Raw genomic sequence first — 24,145 nt, forward strand, 5'->3', positions numbered from 1 at the left:
ATGCTATTAATGATCTGATTTTGCTAACATTACCCGGAATATATGAGTAGTTACTGGCAGGAAAAGAAGGTGGCAACATAACTCATCCACTGAAGAAAATGCTTCAGCAGTGGCTGCTGGCGCCTTTGACAGCAAAGCCAACCATCCCAACAGAGACCCCAGGTGTGCTTACCTGTAGCACACGGCTCATCCACTGGAAACTATCTTCCTCGGAAGCGTCGGGTCTTTGTTCTGCAACCACCACGATGCGCTCATCATAAAATACAGACACAGAAAACACAGCAATTCTAAGAGAGACAGATCAAACACATCAGGACTCCCTTCACAACCAGTCCTATTTGCTTTGCTCAATTGGAAATACAGAGAGGAGACATGCTCATTGCACTGCCCAGGAATGAGTAGTTTCGAAAAGAAAACATCACAATCATTACCATCGAAACGAGGACGTAAAAAACATGTACTAAGCACCACTGTCGTGAATGTTGGGACGGAGCGATAAATAAGACAAAGTCCCTGTCTTGGTGGAGCTTGCGTGTTGGAGACAGAACAAACAAATAAATATGAAATAATGTCATGTCGTGCTATACACTGGGGGACCGAGGCAGGGCAGGGGCGGAGCAGTGTGTGGAGGTGGGCAGCGCCTCCCTGAGGAGCGGACATTGGAGCAGAGACCTGAATGAGGTGAGGACGCGAGCCACGCCGAGATCTGGAGGAAGAGGTTTCCGGGCAGAAGGAACGGAAAGCGAAAAGGTTCTGAGGTAGGAACGAGCTTGGCAGGTTTGAGGAACAGCAAGAAGGCCAGTGTGCCTGGAGTAGGGTGGTGAAGCAGAGAGTGGTGGGGAGAGGTCAGACCTGCCCGGACGGTCACAGAGGACCTGGCAGGCCAGGGGAGGGGGTGCTCTGAGTGAGGTCTCCGCTCAAACGTCCCCTTGCTAGTGAAGCATCCCGGGACACCACCTTCCCCCCATATAACCAGCAGGAACCCCCACTCCATGTGTCATTTTTGTCCCCATCACCAGCTCACGTGGTTGTGATATCTATTTCCCTATGTGGTTATCTTAACCTGCTCTTCCCCCACGAGAATGTGAGCTTCCCAAGGGCAGAGACATGGTCTGTGTTGTTCACTGTCACACCCCGAGCATCTAAGTGGCATGCAGTTGGCAACCAATATACGCTTGTTGAATGAATATGTGAAATAATGGGAAGGCATAGGAGGGCTGAGGATGCCGGCATGCCTGACCACCTCCCTTCCTTCTTTCCTTTCACCCACACATATTTAATGAACACCGACTGCATGTGCTGCGTGCTGAGTGCTGGTGATGTGACTGTGACCAAAGACAGAATCTCACAGGAAGCTACTCCATTACAAAAAACTACACATTTCAGGAACTGGTTCTCCACTGGTTTGATCAATTTTTCTTACTCCTTCAAAATCTAAGGGACATCAAGACTGCTTTAGACATATATCCATGACTGAAAACTACTGCATAGGATATCAATTACTCAAATATCTTTTCTTGCGTTATTATATAATCAAAGAAAAAAGGCTAATTGACTTCATCCACGGAATTTGAAACCAGCACTTACGTACGATGTAAGTCTCTGCATTAAAATGGTGTAAGAATTTGAAGTCAAGTAAGAGAATAAACGCTTAGATGTAAAACTCCTATGGAGTAGCACCTATGTCAATTAGACTGAATGGGGTGACTTCTGTACTGAAGGAATGTAGGAAGTTCAATGTTTCAGAATTCTCCTGTCCTCAACAAACAGTAATAATCAAATAGTGAAATCAAAATAAAAAACTAGAATATGGTTATCTTATTCCTCTCAATTAGAGCCAAAGAACCTGACATTCTAAGATAAATAAAGCCTGGTTTCTATTACACTTAATAAAAAACAATCTAATCTAGAGGATTTACAGAATATAACTCACACTATAGAGATTTTTAGATTTCACCGGACGTGCTAACATCTGAACCTTGTACTACTCACCTTCCTCTATAAACAGTCTTTATTGACTCAACAGCCAGTCCAGTAGCAACAATGTCGTCAGCATTATGTCTTCGACCACTAACCATCAGTAACCCGTCCATTTTCCCAACCACGAACACCAAGCTGCCCTGAAAGGTAACAGAGATTTATAAAATTTAAATAGTAAAACAGACGTTTTACTCCCTGCCGTGAAATAAATCTTGCAATAAAATACCATATTTTATGGATTCTAAGAAAGTATTTGACATCTCAGAATCAGTGGCATCTTTTAATTAATGGAGTCTTAATAGTACATAAGATAACAATCCATTCATATTCTTTCTTAGGGAGGAATTTTACTTTACTTTTGGCCACACAGAGTGGCATGTGGAATCTTAGTTCCTTGACCAAGGATCAAACCCATGCCTCTTGCGGTGGAAGTGCAGAGCCTTAACCACTGGACTGCTAGGAATTCTAAAAGAAACTAGGATGCCAAATGATCACAGTTCATTTTTCCAGTCAGGGATTATGTTATTAGTTCATCATCTTGTACTTATTCATGGAATCGATGCAGAGGAGAAAATTGTTAAGCCATTTAACACTGGAATTAGGGAGAGAGTAAAACAGTTTTAATGTGAGAATGAATGTCTCGATTTATAAGGGTAATGTTTCCATCTGGTAAGATTAGAAATAAGTTAATAAAGAAAGGTCTAAGGAATTGTAAGAGCCTCTCCTTTCCAATAAAATAACTGAGCTGCAGGAAGTCTGCTGTCAATGTCCTAAAAGCATCATTTGTATAAATAATTCTATTATTTATTATTTCATAAAATTTTTATCAATCATTTCCCCAGACACGTTTGCAATAAACTAACTTTTCTCATTCATTACAGAATTCCTAAATTTTTGGACCATTTAAATATACTGAATTATCTAGTAATCATTTCCACTTGAATGTCACTCATTGATTCACTAAGTACAATGTAGTGCCACACACTGATGAGGTTATATAAGACATAATCTCTAGTCTCAAGAAGCTACTGGTCCATCCTTCTGTCATCCCAGAAGACAAAAGAGAATCAGCCATTGCCAGTGCAATCTGAAAGTGGACGTAAATAAAGAGAGTAAAACAGTCACTGCTAGTCCCCCAACATCTGTTTCTCCATTTCTTTCATAGCAATAGGATTTCTAGCTGGGCATGGCTAATCTAAATAAAGACTGTAGAGGTGGGGAGGGGACTATTAAAAATAATAAATAAATAAAGACTGCATTTCAGCCTCCTTTGCAGCTCGGTTTGGCCAGGTGCCTAGTTCAGAACAATGAGATATAAGGAGAAGTGTTGCTCAGCAGCTTCAGGGAATCTCTCTTAAGAGATAGTAGGACTGTCCTGTTTTACGCAATGCAGATATGATGGCTGGAGCTCCATCTTATACCTCAGTAGTGGAATAGAAGCTAAAAGGAGCTCGGCTTTTGAGAATTTCTTGGTGCTAAGTGAATAAGTCAAGACAGTAGGTGTAGATGTCTCTTTCTGGGAGAGTGATTCTCTTAGAGGTATGTCCTCACCCCCACCATCCACCTATTAATGGTAAGGAGGAAATAAAATAAAATTAGATCTTTTCTTATATAACTTGAGTGGTTAAAATGAGAAAAAGAGCGTATGGAGGTAATTAAGAGATCGGGGGAGATATGTTGGCTCAAAATAAAATCCAAACTTTGCATTATTTTATATAACGCCCTCCATGCTCTGGCTTTCTGCCTTTCTCACCAGCTCATGAAGCTAACAGTAAGCTCTTTGAGAATAGGTTTTGTATCCTAATTGTCTCTGTAAACCCAGGACCTGTAAATTCTATTTGCTGAAAAACAAATTATTTTCTTTCAAAGAATTTTCTGTTACACCTGAGGCAGTACCGACAATCTATATGAAAATGATGTGTACACTATTATGGTTTCCATTTGCTGTGGAAGGGAACTTTTTCAGCACTCTTCTGACTTACTTAAATATACTAATCAAATCAAAGCAATGTAACAAGAGTAAGTGAAAAGAGTTTTGAAAGTAAAAAATAATGTTTTGGTTTGAAGGAACAAAATGAATTTGGGTAATGGAAGCAATAAACATTACTCATTTTATGACACTTTTACAGAAATGCTCTAAATATAAGTTAAGTGACCCTGGAATACTCTTGGACTAATTAGAATTTGTTCTATGAACTAAAGCACAAATATTTGGATCAGATGCACCAAAACAAACATGAAAGCATCACTTACTGGCCCCACAAAGCCCAGCAATCCCGACCGGATGAATGGTACATCTCCAACAGGAGAGCCGGCAGAATTCACTGGAATCACCTAAAAGGCAGAAGAAAGTGAAAATGTTAGCTTTAAAAAAAAACATGCATTTAATTTTTTAAATGTCTTAAAAAAAATTTTAAACAGTAATACATGCTTGTTGAAAACTAAAATTATATACATAGTGAACCCAGGAATCCCACCCCCTTAAGAGATAACAGACATTTATAATTTGTTGCTTATCTCTCTAGACTTTTTAAGATTCACAGATTAACATATTGAGATTTTTAAAAAGGAATCACTCTTGTAACTTGCTTTTTTCACATATTATATGTTTTACATAGTGTATGTATTTTGGATCCCTTTTCAAGTTGGTAATAGTCAATCTATCTCCCTTTGTACAAGAAATTCTATAATATACCATCACATTGGTGATGACATAACATAGCATGTGGAGTCAGATAAAAATTCAATATCTGGCTTTGCCATTTACTAGTAATGTGGGTCTTGAGGAGGTTCCTACATTTCTCTAAACCTCAGTTTCTTTGGCTATAAAATGGAACTCCCAATGCCTCTCACAAGCTTAGGGTAAAGATCAAGGGAATGTAAACAGATTTGCAGACATAAGCACAATGCCTGGCCCAGAGTCTACTCAAGAAACCATCAGAATTAGGACTATGAGAATGTAACCAGTCTTTCTGGCTAGGTAGGTCATTCTAATTTTTCACTGTTACTAACAGTGCTTTATTGATTACTGCTGTACGTATTTCTGTGCATTTGTTCAAAAGGGATCAGCCTTTTCAATTTTAACAGGCTGTCCTACAAAATTATTATAGTAATTTATACTCTACCAATATCATATTAGAATGCTTTCCCTAGAATGCTTTCCCTGTACTTTGGTTAATATATGTTAACAATTTTTCCAAACTTTGCCGATCTGGAAGGCAAAAAAGAGAAATCCCACTGTTATTTTAACTGTATTTCTTTATTACTAACACAGATGAATTTCTTTTCCTTTGCTTATCAGCCATTTGTATTTCTTTAGTGAATAGCCTAGTCAGGTCTCCTCTCTACTTTTTCTATTTGACTGGATTTTTCCCTTTAATTTTTAAGATTTCTTTTTTTTATACAGGGAATAACTGTAATAAGACCTAACATTTATTAAATGCTTATCATGTGCCAGGCACAGGTGTAAATATTTTAGAAATAATCAAGAAAACCCTGTGAGACAGAATATTTTCATTTTGCAGATGAGAAAGTGAGGCATGGAGAGTTTCATTTGCCTCATATCAATTAGTAAGTGATGACAATGTAAAATTAGTTCTTTGTATTCATATGTGTTACAAAGTTTTTCTCACCAAAGCTTTTTTTTTCCTTGGCCACACTGCATAGCTTGGGAGATCTTAGAGTTCCCTGACTATGAATTGAACCCAGCTCTCCACAGTGAAAGGGAGGTGTCCTAACCACTGGACCACCAGGGAATTCCCTACCAGTAGTTTATTTTTAAAATTCACTTTTATCTTCTAACCAGCCATTTTTAGATTTTTTTCCAGTGAAGTATTAACCACACTGGAAAATTCTCATAGGGTTTAAATGTAAAAATCCAGTAAGAAAAATATTTGAAAAATTTTAATCTGCAAAAATCAATACAATAGTTTTCTTCTTTTTTGGTTACAATTTTTATCCCACTTCACTGTCATTAAATTCCTACTGCAGATTTAAAAATTTCTTCATCACTATGGGCCTAGAAGCTAAGTAATAAATCTGAAAATTTTGGGTAGGCACTTGCCATCATAGAGGAATGTATTAAAATATTATTAGTAACTTCAAACACTGCTTGAGAATCTTATTTATATAAGGAAAGTGCAATGAAGAAAAACTCAGATGGAAACATATGTAGTCCAAGCACTTGAGACAGAAATAAGGTGAGACTGGAATTAGTAAAATGTATATACCCTTAGCAAAGATAGTCGCCTGTGAAAATAAACCAAGAATGGCAGTGAGCATGTGCTTTAAGAGTCTATAAATTGGTCACAACTTGTTTTTTGCTTTGTTTTCTTTTTCTGTTGTTGCTGTGGTCACAACTTTTGAAGGTAGGCCAAGAATGTAGTAGTGATGATGATGATGATGGTAATAAAAGATGGTATTAAATTTAATTTAGTAATAAATTATTTAAAATAATTTACAAATATTTATTTAATAATTTCTATCATATCATTTTAGGCTGTGTAAACATAGATGATAGAACCTTTTTCAGTCACCATACCACACATAAAGATAACATTCTCTTGCCATTTACACCTCTTATTACATAATTACATGTGCTGATTTTTATATGGGAAGGCACAGATGTGCCATACCATACTGAGACTAAGAACCACTTGTCTGGATTAACAGAAAAGTGAAAGTGTTAGTCACTCAGTCATGTCTGACTCTTTGCAACCCCATGGACAGTACCCTGCCAGGCTCTTCTGTCCATGGAATTCTCCAGGCAAGAATACTGGAGTGGGTTGCCATTCCCTTCTCCAGAGGATCTTCCTGACCCAGGGATCGAACCTGAGTCTCCTGCATTGCAGGCGGATTCTTTACCATCTGGGACACCAGGGAAGCCCAAAAGGGAAGCTAAAAGAACTGAAAACTGGCAGTGGTCATATAAGCCCTGTTTAATGTGAAGGGAACAAGGCCCACAGACTGGAGTTCTCTGCTCCCTAAAAGGGAGCCTGAGGCAGGTTAATCCCAGTTAGGAAATACAGACAATTAATCATGCCTTCTCTGATTTCCAGGCTCACCAGGCAGACTTTCATTACAATTTGGCTTCACAAGCAGAACTGCCTGCAGGAAAATGATGTGCTAGTTTCACTGAAAAATGAGCTATTTGAGGAGTTTTGGGTTTTCCTGACGTACCACAAGTATGGAAAATAGTGCCAGACACACAGAAGGCACTCAATAAATATTTCTCTCACTGAAAGACTGAATAACCAGAGCAATCTGCCCCTGTGACAGACCAGGTTTTCATTTTTCATTAGGAAGCTGGCATTCCAGTTTACATCCATCTATTTTTTTGTAATTAATTTTTATTGGAGCATATTTGCTTTAATACATCAGTCTTTACAAGCTTGGCTATCCTGAGTCTACTCTTGAAAGATGAATCCATTCTCACTGCACTCTCAGAATAAAACTTTGGGGCTTACAAGACTTTCCTGGTAGTCCAGTGGTTAAGAATCCACCTGCCAATGAAGGGGACATGAGTTTGATCCCTGGTTCGGGAAGATTCTACACACCATTCTAGGCCCGTGAGTTGCAACTACTGAGCCCATGCACCCTAGAGCCCATGCTCTGCAACAAGAGAAGCCACCACTATGAGAAGCCCGAGCACTGCAACTAGAGAAAGCACGTGTGCTGCAATGAAGACCCAGAGTGGCCAAACTTAATTAATTAATTAATTTGGGGGGCTATAAAGCCCAAACCATGGGACAGTGACCAGGGTGAGTTTCCGTGAGGACTCTTACTTTTTAAGAGATAGACAAGAACACTTTCTGTGTGCCAGGTGCTGGTCTAAGCACTCTATAAACATTAACTCAGTTGGTTCTCACAACAATCCTGGGGCAGATACTATGATTACTCACATTTTAAAGAAAAGGAAACTGGGCACAGAGAGGTTAAGCAGTTCACCCCGGGTCGGCTAGGCCATGGCTGTCAGGACTGGACCCTGAGCACCCCAGCTCTGGAGCACACACTCCCAACTGCTGCACAGTGTATTTCCCACCAGCCAGCTCAGCTGCCATGGCGACACCAACACTCAGCTGCCATAGCTGACCCAACATTTTCCCCATGAAACTTGAACGTCAAGTACCTCAAATGTGTTTTTGGTCACCCCAGCAAGCCCAAAGTACATCATGCCTCCTGTCCTGGAGCTGACACAGATTTCTCCAATTTCATCTGTTTTGCAGAGTTGAGGAGGTCCATCAGGCTTCACAATGCACATCATCCCTAGGGTACAGAAAACAGTCAAGGGACAGCCTGGAAAACCTTCAGAAAAACAGCCTCATCATAATGAACCCAAGAAAGTTTCCCATTTATTGAGCAGTATTAAGTTAGCATACCAAACAGGGATGCTAGAAAGAGACTGACACCGTATAGGTATACCTGACATTTCCATCTTTTGGTCCTGAAGGTAATTTTTTAAATTCAGCAAACAAAACATAATAGATGCAGACTGAAGCTTTTAAAGACTGACATTAAAAATGACTGCAAAGTCTGAAGAAACGGGTTAAATTAATTTACCCTTACACAGATCAAACTCAAAAACACACAGGAAGCAAAGTACTCTAACTTTCTGTCAGCCCAACATCTTGGTAACTATAGTGAAAACCAGACCACTTTAGTATCACTCAAACATTTAGCTATCCATGTGAACAACTGTAACTGAAACATTCACAATTAAAGCACCCAATTCTGCTGGAAGGTAAGACTCTTACGAAGAGTCTAAGTACTAAATTTTGGATTCCTGGTTTTGGATCGCATTTCATCAGCCTCCACTATCTCTAAAGACACATCTTATGAAAAGCAAATGGCGCTCCTGAGAACTCACCCCCAGGCATCACATGGCCCACATCCTGAACGGTCAGTGCTGAATTTTTATCTTCAGTGTTGACCCGTATCACCCCATAGCTCAATCCATTCATGGAGAGAATGGCTCTTCCTGGCAAAGGGGCCCCTGGAACTCCAGGTCTGAAGACAAAATAAACTTATCAAATTTGTCAAATTAAAAGCTATTAAGAGAAAAGTATGAATATGGAGGAAAGAAAAATTCCCTCTGGAAAAAACCCTCATTTTCTCTACCAAAAATCTGCCAAATGAATCAAATTCACACTTGCAAAGCATGGTGGGAAAAAGTAAATTTTAGTTGGTTGTTAAGAATATACTGGCTTGAGGAGTTCCCTAGTGGTCCAGTGATTAAGAATTCATGCTCCCAATGCAGGGGGCATAGGTTCAGTCCTTGGTCAGGGAACTAGATTCCACTTGCCACAACTGAGACCTTCTGCCACCAAATAATAAATAAATAAATTGTTTAATAAAAGAATATATTGGCCTGAGTGTACTACATGTACAGGTAGTATCCACACGTAAGCAACAACAAGTACATTTCTTGTCTAAGATACTAAGGATTCTGAAGAGAGAAAAAGAGCTATTTCACAAATACAAGATGAGAACAGCTGAAATAAAATTTCAGTTTCCTAGTTACACTTAGGGCAATAGTAGGAATAATAAATGAGTTGCTTCAAACTGCTTTACAAAGTCATTTTCATTTTCAGGCTTATGAAGCAGAAAATTAGACCTTACCCCTTTGTCACCACCCGGTCAATTCTGCACATTTGATCAGAGCTGTAACATCTATCAAGAGCACCAACATTCTGAACGATACCTGCGGATTGCAACAGTCATGGCTTCGGCAGAAGTAGCACATGGACAGATGGCCTCAGGTTTCAGACCATGGCTTTGGAACAGACTCAGGAAGGCATCACAGGATGACACAGACCCTGAGGAGTTGAAACAGATCAACTTGAAAGCTTGAAAGTGTGATTTTCATTACTGCAGGAAACTGGTAAAGAACAGAAAGCTGACACATTTGTACATCATTTGTGTGAGTGTATGCTCAGTCGTGCCCAACTCTCTGTGACCTACATGGATTGTAGCCCACCAGGACCCTCTGTCCATGAGATTTTTTTCCAGGCAAGAATACTGGAGTTGCCATTCACTTCTCCAGGGGATCTTCCTGACCCAGGGATCGAAACTGCATTTCCTGCGTCTTCTGCATTGGCAGGCAGATTCTTTACCACTGAGCCACCTGGCAAGCCATTAATTCCGTGCAAGTATTTTACTGTGTCTCTGAGGTGGTTGACAGGTTTCAAGGACAAACAAATGCTTGTCCAGCCCATGAAAGGTCACTGACACCATTCAAAGTTACAGCATGGAATATGGCTGCTCCTACTGAACTGCCCAATCAATAGCAGAGGTGTACTGCAGGCAACAGGCAGCTGGTTTGGAAGCAAGCACATCTCCCTGAAGCCACTACTGCATTGTAGCCAGTGCATTACTAATATTCTGGCTTAGCTCCATCCTTTTCATATACCCGCTGACTCGTTTCTTATTAATGTCGGTCCCAGGTTTGTGTTTTATACCAGGATGATCATTGTGACTGCTGACAGAAGTTCACTGGTGACAACGAACACAGTAGTGTCTGATGCGCTACCTGGTTCTACCCTATGGAGGCTCAGGGTGTCTGTGCTTGTTGGGAAAAGCAGGCAACACAGTAAGGTCTCTAAAGCTTCTGCAAACTCTTCTGATTTGCTGACAGGGAATTTACATAAAGTCCAGACACCTGGTTATAATAAGTTATCTCCTCATTGCTCTTTTCAGTTACATGACAGAGAAAGGATCTAAGTGAATGAGCACAGAGCGCTTTTAAAAGCTTATAGATCCATCAAATGATGAATGACTACATGAAATGTAATATCTCTATACAAAGGAATATTATATAGCAATATAAAGGAATAAAGTCCAGACATAGGCTACAACATGGAGGGACCTTGAAAATATGCTAAGTGAAAGGAATTGGTCAGAAAAAACTACATTTAGCATGACTACATCTATGTGAAATGTCCAGAATAGGTAAATTTATAGAGACAAGGAGTAGATTAGCAGTTGCCTGGGGCTAAGGGACAGAGGATGGGAAATGGGAAATGACAACAAATGGGTATAGGGTTTCTTTTGGGGATGATGATGTTCTAAATTCAGGTCAGTAGTGATAGTGTCATAACTCTATGAACATGCTAAAACCACTGAACTGTATTTTAAATGGGTGAGTTTTTTTAAAAAAAAATAAATGGGTAAATTTTATGATATGTGAATTCTCTCTCAATACAGATGTTTAAGAACAAAAAAACTGCTTATGGAAAGGGGACGAAAACCTCAACCTACCAAAGGAAAAGATATTCCCAGATTGACACTCCAGAAATACTCACAGGGATTAGCTCCATCCGTCACAATTAACATTCGGAGGGAACTCAAGCTCACATCTCTTTGGTCCCGATGAGCCATCATAGCCCAGTGCAAGTCTCGGCATTTCACTAAAGCCACCTTGGCTATAAATGCAAAAGGGGTAAAGTTAATACACATATGCTAAATTTGGTAGACATTAATATGCTACAGTAAAAAACATTTTCACTTATTTTAGGAATCATGAATTTCACTTAAAAGAAAATAAGAAAGGTCTCAAAGAAATGGTGCCAGGTACTCTGAGGCGGCAGTGACTGATGGACACATGACTACCTTGCTCACAGAGACCTACAGATAGGCCTCGTATCCAAGCCAAGCAAGGATCGAGCACCAGAGCATCCAATAAATCTAATTCGGGCCCAGATTCACACAGTCATCTCAGTTCTTCAGAAAGGACACCAACTGAGATGAATTAGACAATGTATCTAATTTTATAGTAACCAAATTCTAAAATCTGTTAAGGTACCAAGGCATAGAAGTATGTCTCTAGAAGACCAACTTGAAAAGCCCTGAAATGTCAAACAGTCACATAATTAAAGCTTAGATGTTATGTGTAACTACCTTTGTGAGCATGTACTCTTTGGACCCAAGAGAGAGGGCAAGTCTTCATAACAGAGTAGGGTACACTAATTGTATGCATCTTATTCATTACATTCTGAAAAGCAAAGAAAGATAAAAAGTAATCAATATCTAATACACACTTAGCATTTTAAAACTGAATTGATACTCTGTTAACAATTTTAACCATATAATATTCAAACACTAATGCTCTTTATTTTTTTAATTTTTTTAAATTTTTTAAAATTTTAATTTTTAATTTTTTTAAATTTAAAAAATTTTTTTAATTAAAAAATTTATTTTTATTTTTTTTAAAATGCTCTTTAAAAAAAAATCTAAAATATTAACTATAAGGTTGAAGCCTCCTTTGCTACCTATTCTCAAACCTGATTCCCTCCTCTCCTCAAAGACAATCACTGTGAAGAATCTGCCATGGATCCTTCCATTCCTTTTTACAGGTATGTATATATATATTCTTCCCCACAGAAATATAAAAGTACTTTTAACATGAAAGGCATCATACTATACATGTATCTGCCACTTGCCTTTTTTCACTTAAATTGTGTTAGAGCTAAATCTATGTATATTTGTGTAAGTGTTATTTGCTCAGTGGTGTCTGACTCTGTGACCCCATGGACTGTAGACTGCCAGGCTCCTCCGTCCATGGGATTTTCTAGGCAAGAATACTGGAGTGGGTTGTCATTTCCTTCTCCAAGGGGTCTTCCCAACCCAGGGGTCAAATCTGGGTCTCCTGCATTGCAAGCAGATTCTTCACCGTCTGAGCCACTATGGAAGCCCGAAACATATGAAATATATCTATATCAGTGTAAGAGATCTATTTTTTTTTTTACCCGCTGCATAGTATTTCATAGTATGACTACACCAAATTTATTTAGGTATCTCCCTATTGTTGACAAACTTTTTGCAATCACAAACGTTTCAAGGAATATATTTATACTCATTTCCCTAGCACGTGGGCAAGTGTTTCTCTAGGGAAGGTACAGAAAAGTTGTACCACTGAGTCACAGGATGTGTGCTTTTTTAAAAAAATTTATTTTTTTTTCCCAATTTATTTTTATTAGTTGGAGGGGATGTGTGCTTTTTAAACTGCCCTCCAACCCTCTAAGTGCCTTCCTTCAACACGCTTATGCAAGCATAGGCACATATTACATACCACAAAGGGCTGGGTCTTCCAAAGCAGGATATCAAAGTCTACCTGTCATTTACAGGAGATCCTGCCCAGACCTGTTAGGTGTTTGGGTAGATAAAACTGAACAACCTGAGAGGGTCATGCAATTTGATGTCTCTCCTGCCGAACACATCCAGGACTCCCGTCCCCAAAGAGATCCAGCCTGACAGAGTAACTAAATCTTGCTACTTAGACTGGCCATTTTGTGCACCACTTAAGTGGTCCAAAGATACCAAAATACCACTGCAAACCTCTTTCTCCTCCCTCCCCCAAGTTTCTAGCTATGGTGACAAACTTGGATTTCAGGGGAAGAATGGTGTTTATAACTAATTCTTCACACATGTCTCTATCTTGCTCTGTGTATCACAGAGAGAAGATTCTCTCTAACTCTTCACAAGGGTTTCTTAAGTTTTGATTTAAAAAAAAAATGGGAATGAGAAGGACTTCAGAGAAGAGCCAGAAGGCATGTATGGCTCAAGGAATAAGGCTTTTACTAATCTGAGGGATCCTGGGAGAAAAGGGAAACACTCTTTTTCCCTGGGCTTCATTTCCTACTCTTTCTCAGTCTCCTGCAATGTGTGAGGAAGTTGGACAAGATACTCTCAAAGGTCCTAAGGGTCCTGTATCTCTGCTCTCCTCCCTCCTAATCAGAATGCTCCATAAGAAACTTGTCCCACTTGAAATGCACCCCTCCCCCCATTTTCACCCTCCCAAAAATCTCTGTATGACTCTATCTTACTCATTTCTCAGTCCAATTCAACTGTTACCTCTTTCATAAAAATTGAGGCCATAGCTGGGAGGAAGTCACCTTTTTCTAACTCCCTTAGTATGGTACCATTCCTCTACTGTGGAAAGTAGCCTGACCTATCTTGTTTACAATATTCTTTCATTGCAGCATGGACTCATTCAAGCATTCTGTCCAATGGAAAGTTAGGTAATCTGACTTCAGAAAAGAGAAGAGGTAACTCAGAGTTCTTTGAAAAACACATAGTCACAGATAGAGTATTTTAAGCTTTGAGCTATCGTAGTAGATATTTTAAAAATTCTGGATCCTAAGTTCTGCTACATATTATTATGTGAAGGGTATGACCAACCACACAATGGAGAAAAAACAGAATTACATTCTCCTTTAGAAAAAAAAAATTACTATTCATATCACAAAATTAAATTCCCTTGGAAAATACTACTGATCTTTTGGCAGCTTAAATTTCATACAAATACCGTGAGATGCTGTGGTTACATAGTACACACAATGATCTGAATCATAAGTACAATAAAGCTCTTGATTCTGTGTAGCTTACCGCAAACATGCCATGCCACAGCCCAGCATCTTTCTTAAAGTCTAGAACATTTACTACTGTTTCTCCTGTAACAGGAAAAAAACATAAGGAAATCATCTTTAGTTTAAGTAGCAAAAAATTCTGTCACTTGCCTCTATTTAACAACTGACTTGGTGCTTTAAAAAAACCACTAAAAGCTCTCAGGGTCTTCTGTTCATATGGGGGTCCCCTCAAACTGGCTGGGGAAGTGATCATAGGGTGACGTGGTCACAGATGATACAATGGATTTGGAATTCCTTGACTTAGGCACAGTCTTTGAGATAATGATTTTTTCCTAATTATGTAAGGATCACATGTTTGTTTCAGAAGTTTCACAAGCATATGTAGAAAATTATACTTCTTAGAGAAAATAAAAAATGGTGGTATATGTATAAATCTATATATCATATCTACATACATGCACATACGCTTCTAAGCTTATACACTTGTATATAGATAGATATCTGACAACAAAATTGGCATATACTGCTCTGTATCTGATTTGTTTCCACTTAATGATATACTGAAACAATCTTTTAAGAACCTGAGTTTTGAAACCTCAGATTAAAACCCCGTATATGAATATATGATAATTCAATCAACTCCTTTTGATATTTTGATTGATTTTATTACATATATATATTTTTTAACCAAACAAGAATGTGGCTGTATAATGCTGCCATAAGGAGCATATATTAACTTGTTTCATTCTATGAAAGAAAAATAAAACACTAAAAGAATTAATATTGTGAAGAACATTCTAAGGGAAATCATCGTTATGCAATATCTATCAACACATCTAAAATCCAACAATCCAGAATACATTTTGTGTTTTAATCTGTGCTTTTTGGTAGCAGAATTTCTTTGATTCTAACTCCAAACATACAGCTGGTGACAGCTCTATATGCATGGGGAGATGAAGGTACCTGACATTCCACAGCCAATAAACACATGGATTTAATTAGCTCTCTATTTTTGCACTCTAGAAATCATGCTTTACATATTTGGTTTGCCCAGAATTTTCGATCCTTTAAATTACAGCGTATTTGTGAAAAAGAAGAAAGCAAAAGCGAGCCAAGAATGTGTCTTAGAACATTTCCCTCTGAATGCAGTCATTAACTGGAGTCCAGTCACTGGGCAGAGGGCTCACAGTCACAGAGATCTGAGCTCACAGTGCAGGCAGTCACGGGGTGAAGTCTGACCTTCAGAATAATTGCAGGCCTGGGACAGAGCTTGGCAGTGAGACAGCATTGCAAGGCGGGACACTGTAACTCCCATTACACTCCCTTCTTTGCTTGTTTTATACTAGGAGAAAAAAACCACAGAAAACAAAAACACAAGAAACAATAAAACGGGTTATTTCAAATGACAAAACTAGAATCCATAAATGAAACCCAGAAAAACCATGACAATGGGCTGAATTTAACACTTCATATAAATATCTGAGGCTATGCAACTGGGCCCCAAACTTCAATCCCACACAGACAGGACTAGGGAATGACAAAGCACAACAAAAGTTAAGTGTGAAAAATTCTTCAAAGCTTAATTAGTCATCAGTGTGAGCTGGCTGCTAAAGAAGCTGAAACAAACAGTGACCCGGGCTGCATTAACAGAAGCACAGCATCAAATACACAGCAAGCAGAGCCAAAGGTGCGGAAGTCTATCAGTAGCTCCTGGTGCGGAGGGGAGACTGGGAAACGGCCTATTCACGCCTCCAGACCCATCAGCAGTAACTTCGCTTTTACCTCGAAGCTGCTCGATACCTCCTCAAGCTGCTTTTTACCAAGATCAGTCACTTTTTATTTTATTGTTAAATCAAAAGCACATATTGCACACTTCACTGTATCAGACCTTTCTGTCATTTCTGACACCTTTCTTGACACTTTCTCCTTTCTCGGTTTTTGTGATACTCCTCTTTCCTATTCAATATTCTCTCTCTCCCTTCCCTCCACTTTCTCTGCTCATCCTTTAGATGTTGGCATTCCCTAAAGTCCTGCTGTTCCTCCTCTTTTTTCACTTAAAAAAAATATTTATATATTTTTGGTTGCACTGGCTCTTTGCTGCTGTTGCAGAGAGCGCGAGTTACTCTCTAGTTGCAGTGTGCGGGCTTCTCATCACAGCGGCTTCTCCTGTTGCAGAGCACGGCCGGAGGCGCAGAGGCTTCAGCAGCGGCAGCACGCAGCCTCAGTAGCTGTGGCACGTGGGCTCAGCAGTTGCAGCTTTGGGCTTTAGCGCACAGGCTCAGTACTTGTGGCATATGGGTTTAGATGTTCCACAGCATGTGGAATCTTTCCAGACCAGGGATTAAACCCAGGTTCCCTGCACTGGCAAGCAGACTCTCCTCCACTGTATCACCAGGGAAGTCCTCTTTTCACGTCTATCCATCAGGGTACCACACTCCTGCTGCTGCTGCTGCTGCTAAGTTGCTTCAGTCGTGTCTGACTCTTCGCGACCCCAGGGACTGTAGCCTACCAGGCTCCTCCATCCATGGGATTTTCTAGGCAAGAGTACTGGAGTGGGTTGCCATTTCCTTCTCCAACCACACTCCTGATGACTCTCAATTCTCCATCTCCAGCTCAGACCTCTTTCCAGAGATTCAGACTCGGAGGGTCAACTCTTCACTGTGACTGACCCATAGTCCCGTGAAACCCAAAGTAACCAACACCACCCCTCCACCCCTCACCCATGAAAACTCTTCTTGCCATCACTTTTTTTAAAAAATTATTTTATTTATTAGGCTGCACCGGTATTAGTTGCGGCACACAGGATCTTTGATCTTTGTTGTGACACGTGGAATCTCTAGTTGTGGCATGCAAACTCTCAGTTGTAGCACGCAATGGGACAGTGGAATCTTAGCCACCAGACCAGCAAGGAAGTCCCTCTTGCTGTACTTTCTATCTTAGTGAAGGATGCCATCAAATCTCCAGTTGCCCAAGTCGGAAACCTGCATGTATTTCTTGCCTCCTCCCTCTCCAGAGTCAGTCACCAAGTCCTGCCCCTTCTATTTCCTTGCTGCATCTCAGTTCCATCCATCCGCTTTTCTCCATCCCCATCTCCACGAACTTGGGTTCACCTGGATAACTGTCAAAGCTCATTTCCTATCTTAACCCCACCAAACAGATACATCTTTTAACCACATATTTATTCTTACCATTCTTCTGCTGACAACACTTTGAGAGCTTCCTATTACCCACAGGACACTTGAAACTCACTAGCAATGTCCTGTGGGTAATAAGAGGGTTCCAATGAAAACTGCAAGTTCATTCAGAATAGCAAAGACTGGAAATGTACAGGACAGTAGTTCTACATGCTCAGAGAGCTATGCAGCGGCCACATAACAAAGGGCCCTTCACCTTTTAGGAAGAACCAATAAAGCAGTCTGAGAAGGAGTGGTCAGTGAGTAGTCAGGGAAGCCACTGAACAGTTTTAAGGAGGATAAAGGGATGAACCATGTCATCACTGAGATGATATGGATTGAGAGCTGACAGCTTAGATTGAGTATTTTAATTGCTGTTTACTTGTTTGTCATTTAAACATACTCAAATCCCTTTCATCTTTGAAAGCAATCCTTCTTCCATCCAACATCACTACGTTACCTCTTAAAGTTAGTGCTCACTCTCTTTCCTTTTCTTAAATTTTCTTGGCTACACTGCATGCCATATGGGATCTTAGTGCCTTGACCAGGGATCAAACCTGCCCTTACACTGGAAGCACAGAGTCTTAACCACTGGACCGTCAGGGAAGTCCCTCTCTTCCCTTTTATGCAAAAGTCATTCAATCGTGTCTGACTCTTTGTTACCCCATGGACTATAGGACTATAGAGTCCGCTGAATTCTCCAGGCCAGAATACCGGAAGGGTAGCCTTTCCCTTCTCTGGGGACCTTTCCAACCCAGGGATCGAACCCAGGTCTCCCACACTGCGGGTGGATTCTTTACCAGCTGAGCAACAAGGGAAGCCCAAAAATACTGGAGTGGGTAGCCTATCTCTTCTCCAGGGGATCTTTCCAACCCAGGAATCAAACCGAGGTCTCCTACATTGCAGGTGGATTCTTTACCAATTGAGCTACCAAGGAAGCCAGGGCTCAAGGTTGGGGGGATTTTTTCCCAAAATCTTTTTTTTTATTTATAATTTATGGATGTTAATTCATTAACTTAGCAAACAGTTGTTGAACATTTACTAACATTGTCTCAAGCAAGATGCAGAGTACTCGAGGGCACAGCTTTTAGAGTGCAACAGATGGGAATTTTGAGTTCCAGCTCTGTCATTTTTGAGTCAAAGGTTTTAGACAAACGTTTGGTTGGTGACTCAAGTTAGTTTAAGTCTTAGTCTTCTTAGCTACTAAGCAGGTTTACTGACAGCCCCCCACCCCCCCCACACCTCACAGGGTACTTGTGAGGACTGACTGAGATACTGCATTTAAAGCACTTGGCCTGGTGCCTAGTATGCAATAGGACTTAATCCCTCAACTGGATTATGTCATCAATCAATCACGCAACCACAAGAACCTTCAATACCAAACCATCTCCAGCCATCTGCTTCTTCTTGCTCTTCATCTGTTAAATTTGTTCTTTTCAAGCACAGCTATTTTCCCTCCTCATTTCTTCAGTCTCTCACTTCCCCCCTCACCCCTACCACTCCCACCCGCAAAGCAGCAGAGAAATACCTATGCCAATAAATCACTTCTTAAACCTCTGAACTTCTCCAAGTCTTCTGTCACTTTCTTACATGACAAGGGTCAATTTCTTTGTTGTCTTTCTCTTGAATAGGTAGTTATGCTCAAAATAATTGGGACAGAAGGGCCACTGGAAAGCATCTTATGGGGCAAAAGATGGCAAACTAACAAACCAAGGGGACCTACTAATATTAAAACTGCAAAAAGTTAGTTTTAAATTTTATGGGACCTCAACCAAAGCCAAAGGAAAAGCCAGAATGTATGTCCCAGACTTGGGACTTACCTCAATGTATGCTGGCTCTGTGCCAGCAGGTGAGATGAGGGGCTGCCAGTCCTTAGGTGGCTTTGAAAGGTACTTGGAATCTGTTACAACCCATTTGAGCCGAGGCCAACCTAAACCAAACCCAAAATAAAAATTGAATTGCCTAAGCCATCAGAAAAGGAATTCACAATGAATTGGTCATTTTAAATATCAAGAGATCAAATCAAGATCATTTTATAACCAAGAAAATACCTCATTTAGTGTGTAGTGATAAATCACCAGACATTTATACCTTCTTTCAAAAGCACAATTGTTCCACATGCTAACACCAGGCCTTGACATTACCTCAACAACTGGGAGGTCCATTTGGCAGTGGAAGTCCACTGAGGTTAGTGGTCTATCCTCTGTCTCTACATGTAGCATTTAGTTTTAGTGAACAGAGTAGTAGCTTTTCCAACCATCAGCATAAAGGTTAAGAGTGTGGGCTGTGGAATCAGACAGATTTGGGTTCAAATCGCTGCTCTGCCACATATTAGCTGTGACTTTGGGCAAGTTACTTAACCTCTCTGTGTCTCAGTTTCCTCACCTGTAAAATGGGGATAATAATGGTACCTACTTCATAAGACTGTGAGAATTAAATAAGAAAATATGTTAAATACTTAGCTACTATTAAATTAAAACACTAATTAAAGCACTCAGCATTAGTTTTTAACTGATAATTCAGGTGCAAATATTACCAACCTTTAAACTGTACGATTTCTCCATTCTGAGTTTTTGGCAATCCCTTTAGACAAACCTCACTGGTAAGAGCTAAGGCAATACCACAGCTTCCTAGCAAGAAGCCAATCTGCTGCCCCCCAGCATCCTGTGGAGAAAAGATAATGAACATGGTAGGGGAGCGAACGTGAGCATACCCAAGCCCAAAATCTGACACTTAGTAATGCTCTGGCACTTGTGCAATACATTCATGAAATCCCCCTGATATCTGGCAACTGTCAAAATCTAGTGACAATATGTTCTTCCAAATAACTGCTACAGCACAATGATTTCCTGAGTGCAAACCATGTTTTATTAATCTGACACTGCTAGCGATGAATTCCACCAGCCAAACGTGGCCATTTTACTCAAAGGTCAGCAATGCTCCTTTTCTAAATTAATCTCAGGAAATGAAATAAAAGTGAACATGGTTAAGTTGTCCTGACCTAGCCATAACCCCAAATCCAAAAGGAAAGCAATTCAGGTCAGAACAAAATAAACAATGTAAATGGACACCAAATGTCCACATTTACAATGAAAGTAAATGGACAATTATACTCAAGTTCATATACTTCTTATTATTCTATTTTAAAGGAGGTAGATTTAAGCCTTACAACAGCAGCAGAGAAATAAAACCAAAAGATAAAGCCTAAAGCATTTCCATTAAAATGTCATCTTAAAAGTATCATTATGAAACCACATAAACACTGCCAACTTAATAATTTAAGAACAACCCTATGATTTCCTGACCAAACTAAAGATACTTCCTTCTATCAACCAGAGTTTCACGGATGCTACTCATTTTGTTTTTTATTCCTTTCAGAAAAAAAATTCTTTTCTTGTAAATCTACAGTTTCCACCATATTTGTCTTCATCATCAACTCTCAATAATAAACTGCATGAGAAAATCAGAGTCAAACAGCTCATGGAGAAATCACTTGGTTAAACTTTGACATTTGCTACATATGCTTCATTTTAGTAAGGCTGATGTGTTGCCAAAGTAAATTCTATAACCCAGAGTAGTAACAACATCACTGCATCACACTTGGACTTAATAGAAATCTTAGATGTTAAGGAAAATGCTCTTACAGAAAGATTACACCTACTATAAATGTGGATTACTTACAGTCTCTGAAGCAAAAGTGGGACTCTTATAAAAGTTGTTGAAAAGTCAAGTATGTCCCCATAATTTTTAAGTGGTATATACATATAATACTATATAATATATTATATATATATAATATACATACTATATATATATTATAATATAATACTATATAATGCCATAAAAATTCTATCTTAGTTGAAAACAGGTTATTTTCATGAAACCTGAAAATATTCATAAATAAGTTTTCTACAACTTCCCTGTTTTTCGACAGTGAAGTTAAGTACTTAGGAAAATGATCAGACTGTTTTTAAGTGTTCTGTGGTGTGTGCTTAAGACACGCAGTCGTGTCCGACTCTTTGGGACCCCATGGACTGTAGCCCGCCATACTCCTCTGTCCATGGGATTTTCAGGGCAAGAATACTGGGGTAGGTTGCCATGCCCTCCTCCACAGAATCTTCCCAACCCAGCTCTCCTGTATTGCAGGCAGATTCTTGACTGTCTGAGCAACCAGGGAAGCCCCTTTAGGTGTTGTAACTGAGTCAACTGATACAAGAACCTTGATGCCCACCATGTTACATCAGGCTACATTCCTCTTAAATTAAGCAGTGTTACCTTTCTGGTAAGAGGTACCTCTATCGGCACTGGAATCACTTCTGCCAGAAGACACCCATAGAAAGCCACCATAAACATGACTGGATCATTGTTGGGGTAAACCAGGGCTACCTAAAAGGCATAATGACATTCAATAACAGAGCAATAAAAGCAGACTAATGCTTTCAATATCTCTAAGTAGTACATTTATATATGACATTTATCATGAAGACAATAAGTCAAACTATTTAATAGCCTAAAGAAAATTAAGTTATTGAGAAGGATGCACAAATCTAAAAGGATCTCTGTCATTGTCACGATTATACAAGGCACAATTTAGAGACTATACTGTAATTTATCATCATCACCATAAGAATTTTTCACTTAATGCTATTGGTGATTTAGCAAAAAACAACTCACCTTAGGTAGTAAGTTAATTACTTACAAAACCTAAGGTAATTTAGTGCAGGGCTAAAGCAATAAAATAAATGTGATGAATCTCTCTAGAGAGGTGAGCATATTAAACAGTAAGTCTTTTTTCTCTCAGAGATGAACCTACAAGAATGAAAGGACTCAATTACAACCTTAAGGCAAACCTAAGGTTTCTTTCTTTCTTTTTTTTTGGTCACTCAGTCGTGTCTGACTCTTGGAGACCATATGGACTGCAGCCTGCCAGGCTCCTCTGTCCATGGAATTCTCCAGGCAATGATACTGGAGTAGGTAGCCATTCCCTTCTCCAGAGGATCTTCCTGACCCAGGAATCAAACCTGGGTCTCTCATATTGCAGGCAGATTCTTTATCATCTGAGCCACCAGGGAATTCCCAAATACTTTTTAACAAATTCACTGCATTAAATCCTTACTAATTTAACCAACAATGCAAGTGTTCTAGCAAGAAGGCATTTGGGAGTTTAAGCATCACTGGTAGGAACCTTTATGAATATAAAGTTAATTCACTTAAAAAAGGTAAACAGTGAAACCTCCATAAGATGTTCAGCCCTTTGATCTCATGTGTAATGCATCACAGGGTCTCCCTAATTGCCTCAAGAGATGCAAAAACACAGAAGTCATGATCATTGCAGAGCCTGTTGCTTGGTTTGGATACTCACAGATTAACATCTGAAACTTAATTATAACACTGGGCCCCTGTTTTCCCATCTCTCACTTTCAAATTCTCTTAACTTACTCCCAAGATAAATTTAACTGTGAACCTTCCAGAGTTCTAAAAAAAAAATACTAACTCCAAAAGACATTTAAACAACCCATTTCCTTTCTGCACATAAGCATCCATGTCGTTAGGAAGACACAAAATTACCTTCTTGGGGTTCAGTGAAGATTATCAAATGCTCACATGTCACACTTATAAGTAAAAGTCTACTTTAGCTGCCCTTTGCCATGAGGCAGGATTTTTAAAAGGTTAGTTTAGGAGATTCTGTAATCATGAGTCTACTAAGAAGAATTCTGTTGTGTATGCATTGGGTGTTTTATTCTATAACTCCAAATGAAAAGTAATGTTTGATGACTGGAAATACTTTTATTTAGAAAGTGCAATAAACCTCTAAACATTAAATAAAATATGTCATCTTCATTAAAGAAAAAGTAATTATGTAAATTTGCTCCTCCTTAGAAGTAACATAATTTTCATTCCCTGTCTACATAAAACTTCAGAAAACTTGTTTTCTGAAGGTTTATGGGGCATTTTTCAAAGAAAAATATCAAAGAGTAACCTTGATTACTACTTTTGTTCTCCAAATATTGAAATATTCATTTACAGAAAGATTTAGGTTTCTCTTTATTTTCACTAGTACCTTAAAACAGTATACTGATTAGAAGCTACACAGAAAGAGACATGTGACTATTTTTCAAACTATACATTCAAGAATTATAACCTGGGTTGGAACCAAATGATTTTCAATTTCTAAGAATAATAGTTTTATAAATTGTGCTGTTGAACATTAAAAAAAAAATCCAGAATGTGCATGCTAGAAAACAAAAAAAATCACCTCCCTAAAAAAAAAAAAACAAAAAAGACAATTACCCTATCTCCAGGTTTTAATACAGGTTCATTTTTGGTCCCCAGTTTATTAAGCAGTGTATAGGCCAACTTTAAACTTCTGCTCCACAACTTTCCTGGAAAAAGAAAAGAATTGTGTAGAAAAACACAGGTCTACTTTAATAAGAAGGCACTCAGTTCACCAGCACAATGAATAAGATATCCGTCACTGGCAAATGATACATTAGACAAGCATCACTCTCCACACACAGAGAGGCCTTCCCCCAAAAAACTGCTTTACATTCACTCTAGTTTAGGAAAGCCAGTCCTGCCTGCAAGCAAAAAGGAAACCACCAAAAGCTCACTCTAGACAATATTTCATAT

General features: G+C 39.2%; 1 protein-coding gene across 3 annotated transcripts in view; it reads right to left on the reverse strand.

Annotated features, from left to right (window-relative positions):
• Nucleotides 1-24,145, reverse strand: part of DIP2B (disco interacting protein 2 homolog B) — a 224,634-nt gene that overhangs the window by 36,363 nt on the left and 164,126 nt on the right. For all 3 annotated transcript variants that reach the window (XM_070454439.1, XM_020908151.2, XM_070454438.1), the window contains 14 exons: nt 23,807-23,898; nt 21,791-21,901; nt 20,056-20,179; nt 19,336-19,445; nt 15,582-15,684; nt 14,362-14,426; nt 11,875-11,968; nt 11,280-11,399; nt 9,680-9,794; nt 8,846-8,985; nt 8,108-8,244; nt 4,234-4,314; nt 1,993-2,120; nt 173-287 (listed from right to left, as the gene is read on the reverse strand). In XM_070454439.1, the coding sequence (XP_070310540.1) occupies nt 173-287; nt 1,993-2,120; nt 4,234-4,314; nt 8,108-8,244; nt 8,846-8,985; nt 9,680-9,794; nt 11,280-11,399; nt 11,875-11,968; nt 14,362-14,426; nt 15,582-15,684; nt 19,336-19,445; nt 20,056-20,179; nt 21,791-21,901; nt 23,807-23,898 (1,535 nt within the window). The remainder of the gene's footprint in view (nt 1-172; nt 288-1,992; nt 2,121-4,233; nt 4,315-8,107; nt 8,245-8,845; nt 8,986-9,679; nt 9,795-11,279; nt 11,400-11,874; nt 11,969-14,361; nt 14,427-15,581; nt 15,685-19,335; nt 19,446-20,055; nt 20,180-21,790; nt 21,902-23,806; nt 23,899-24,145) is intronic.

Source organism: Odocoileus virginianus, chromosome 24, assembly GCF_023699985.2.
Source record: "Odocoileus virginianus isolate 20LAN1187 ecotype Illinois chromosome 24, Ovbor_1.2, whole genome shotgun sequence".
NCBI classification, from domain to species: domain Eukaryota; kingdom Metazoa; phylum Chordata; class Mammalia; order Artiodactyla; family Cervidae; genus Odocoileus; species Odocoileus virginianus.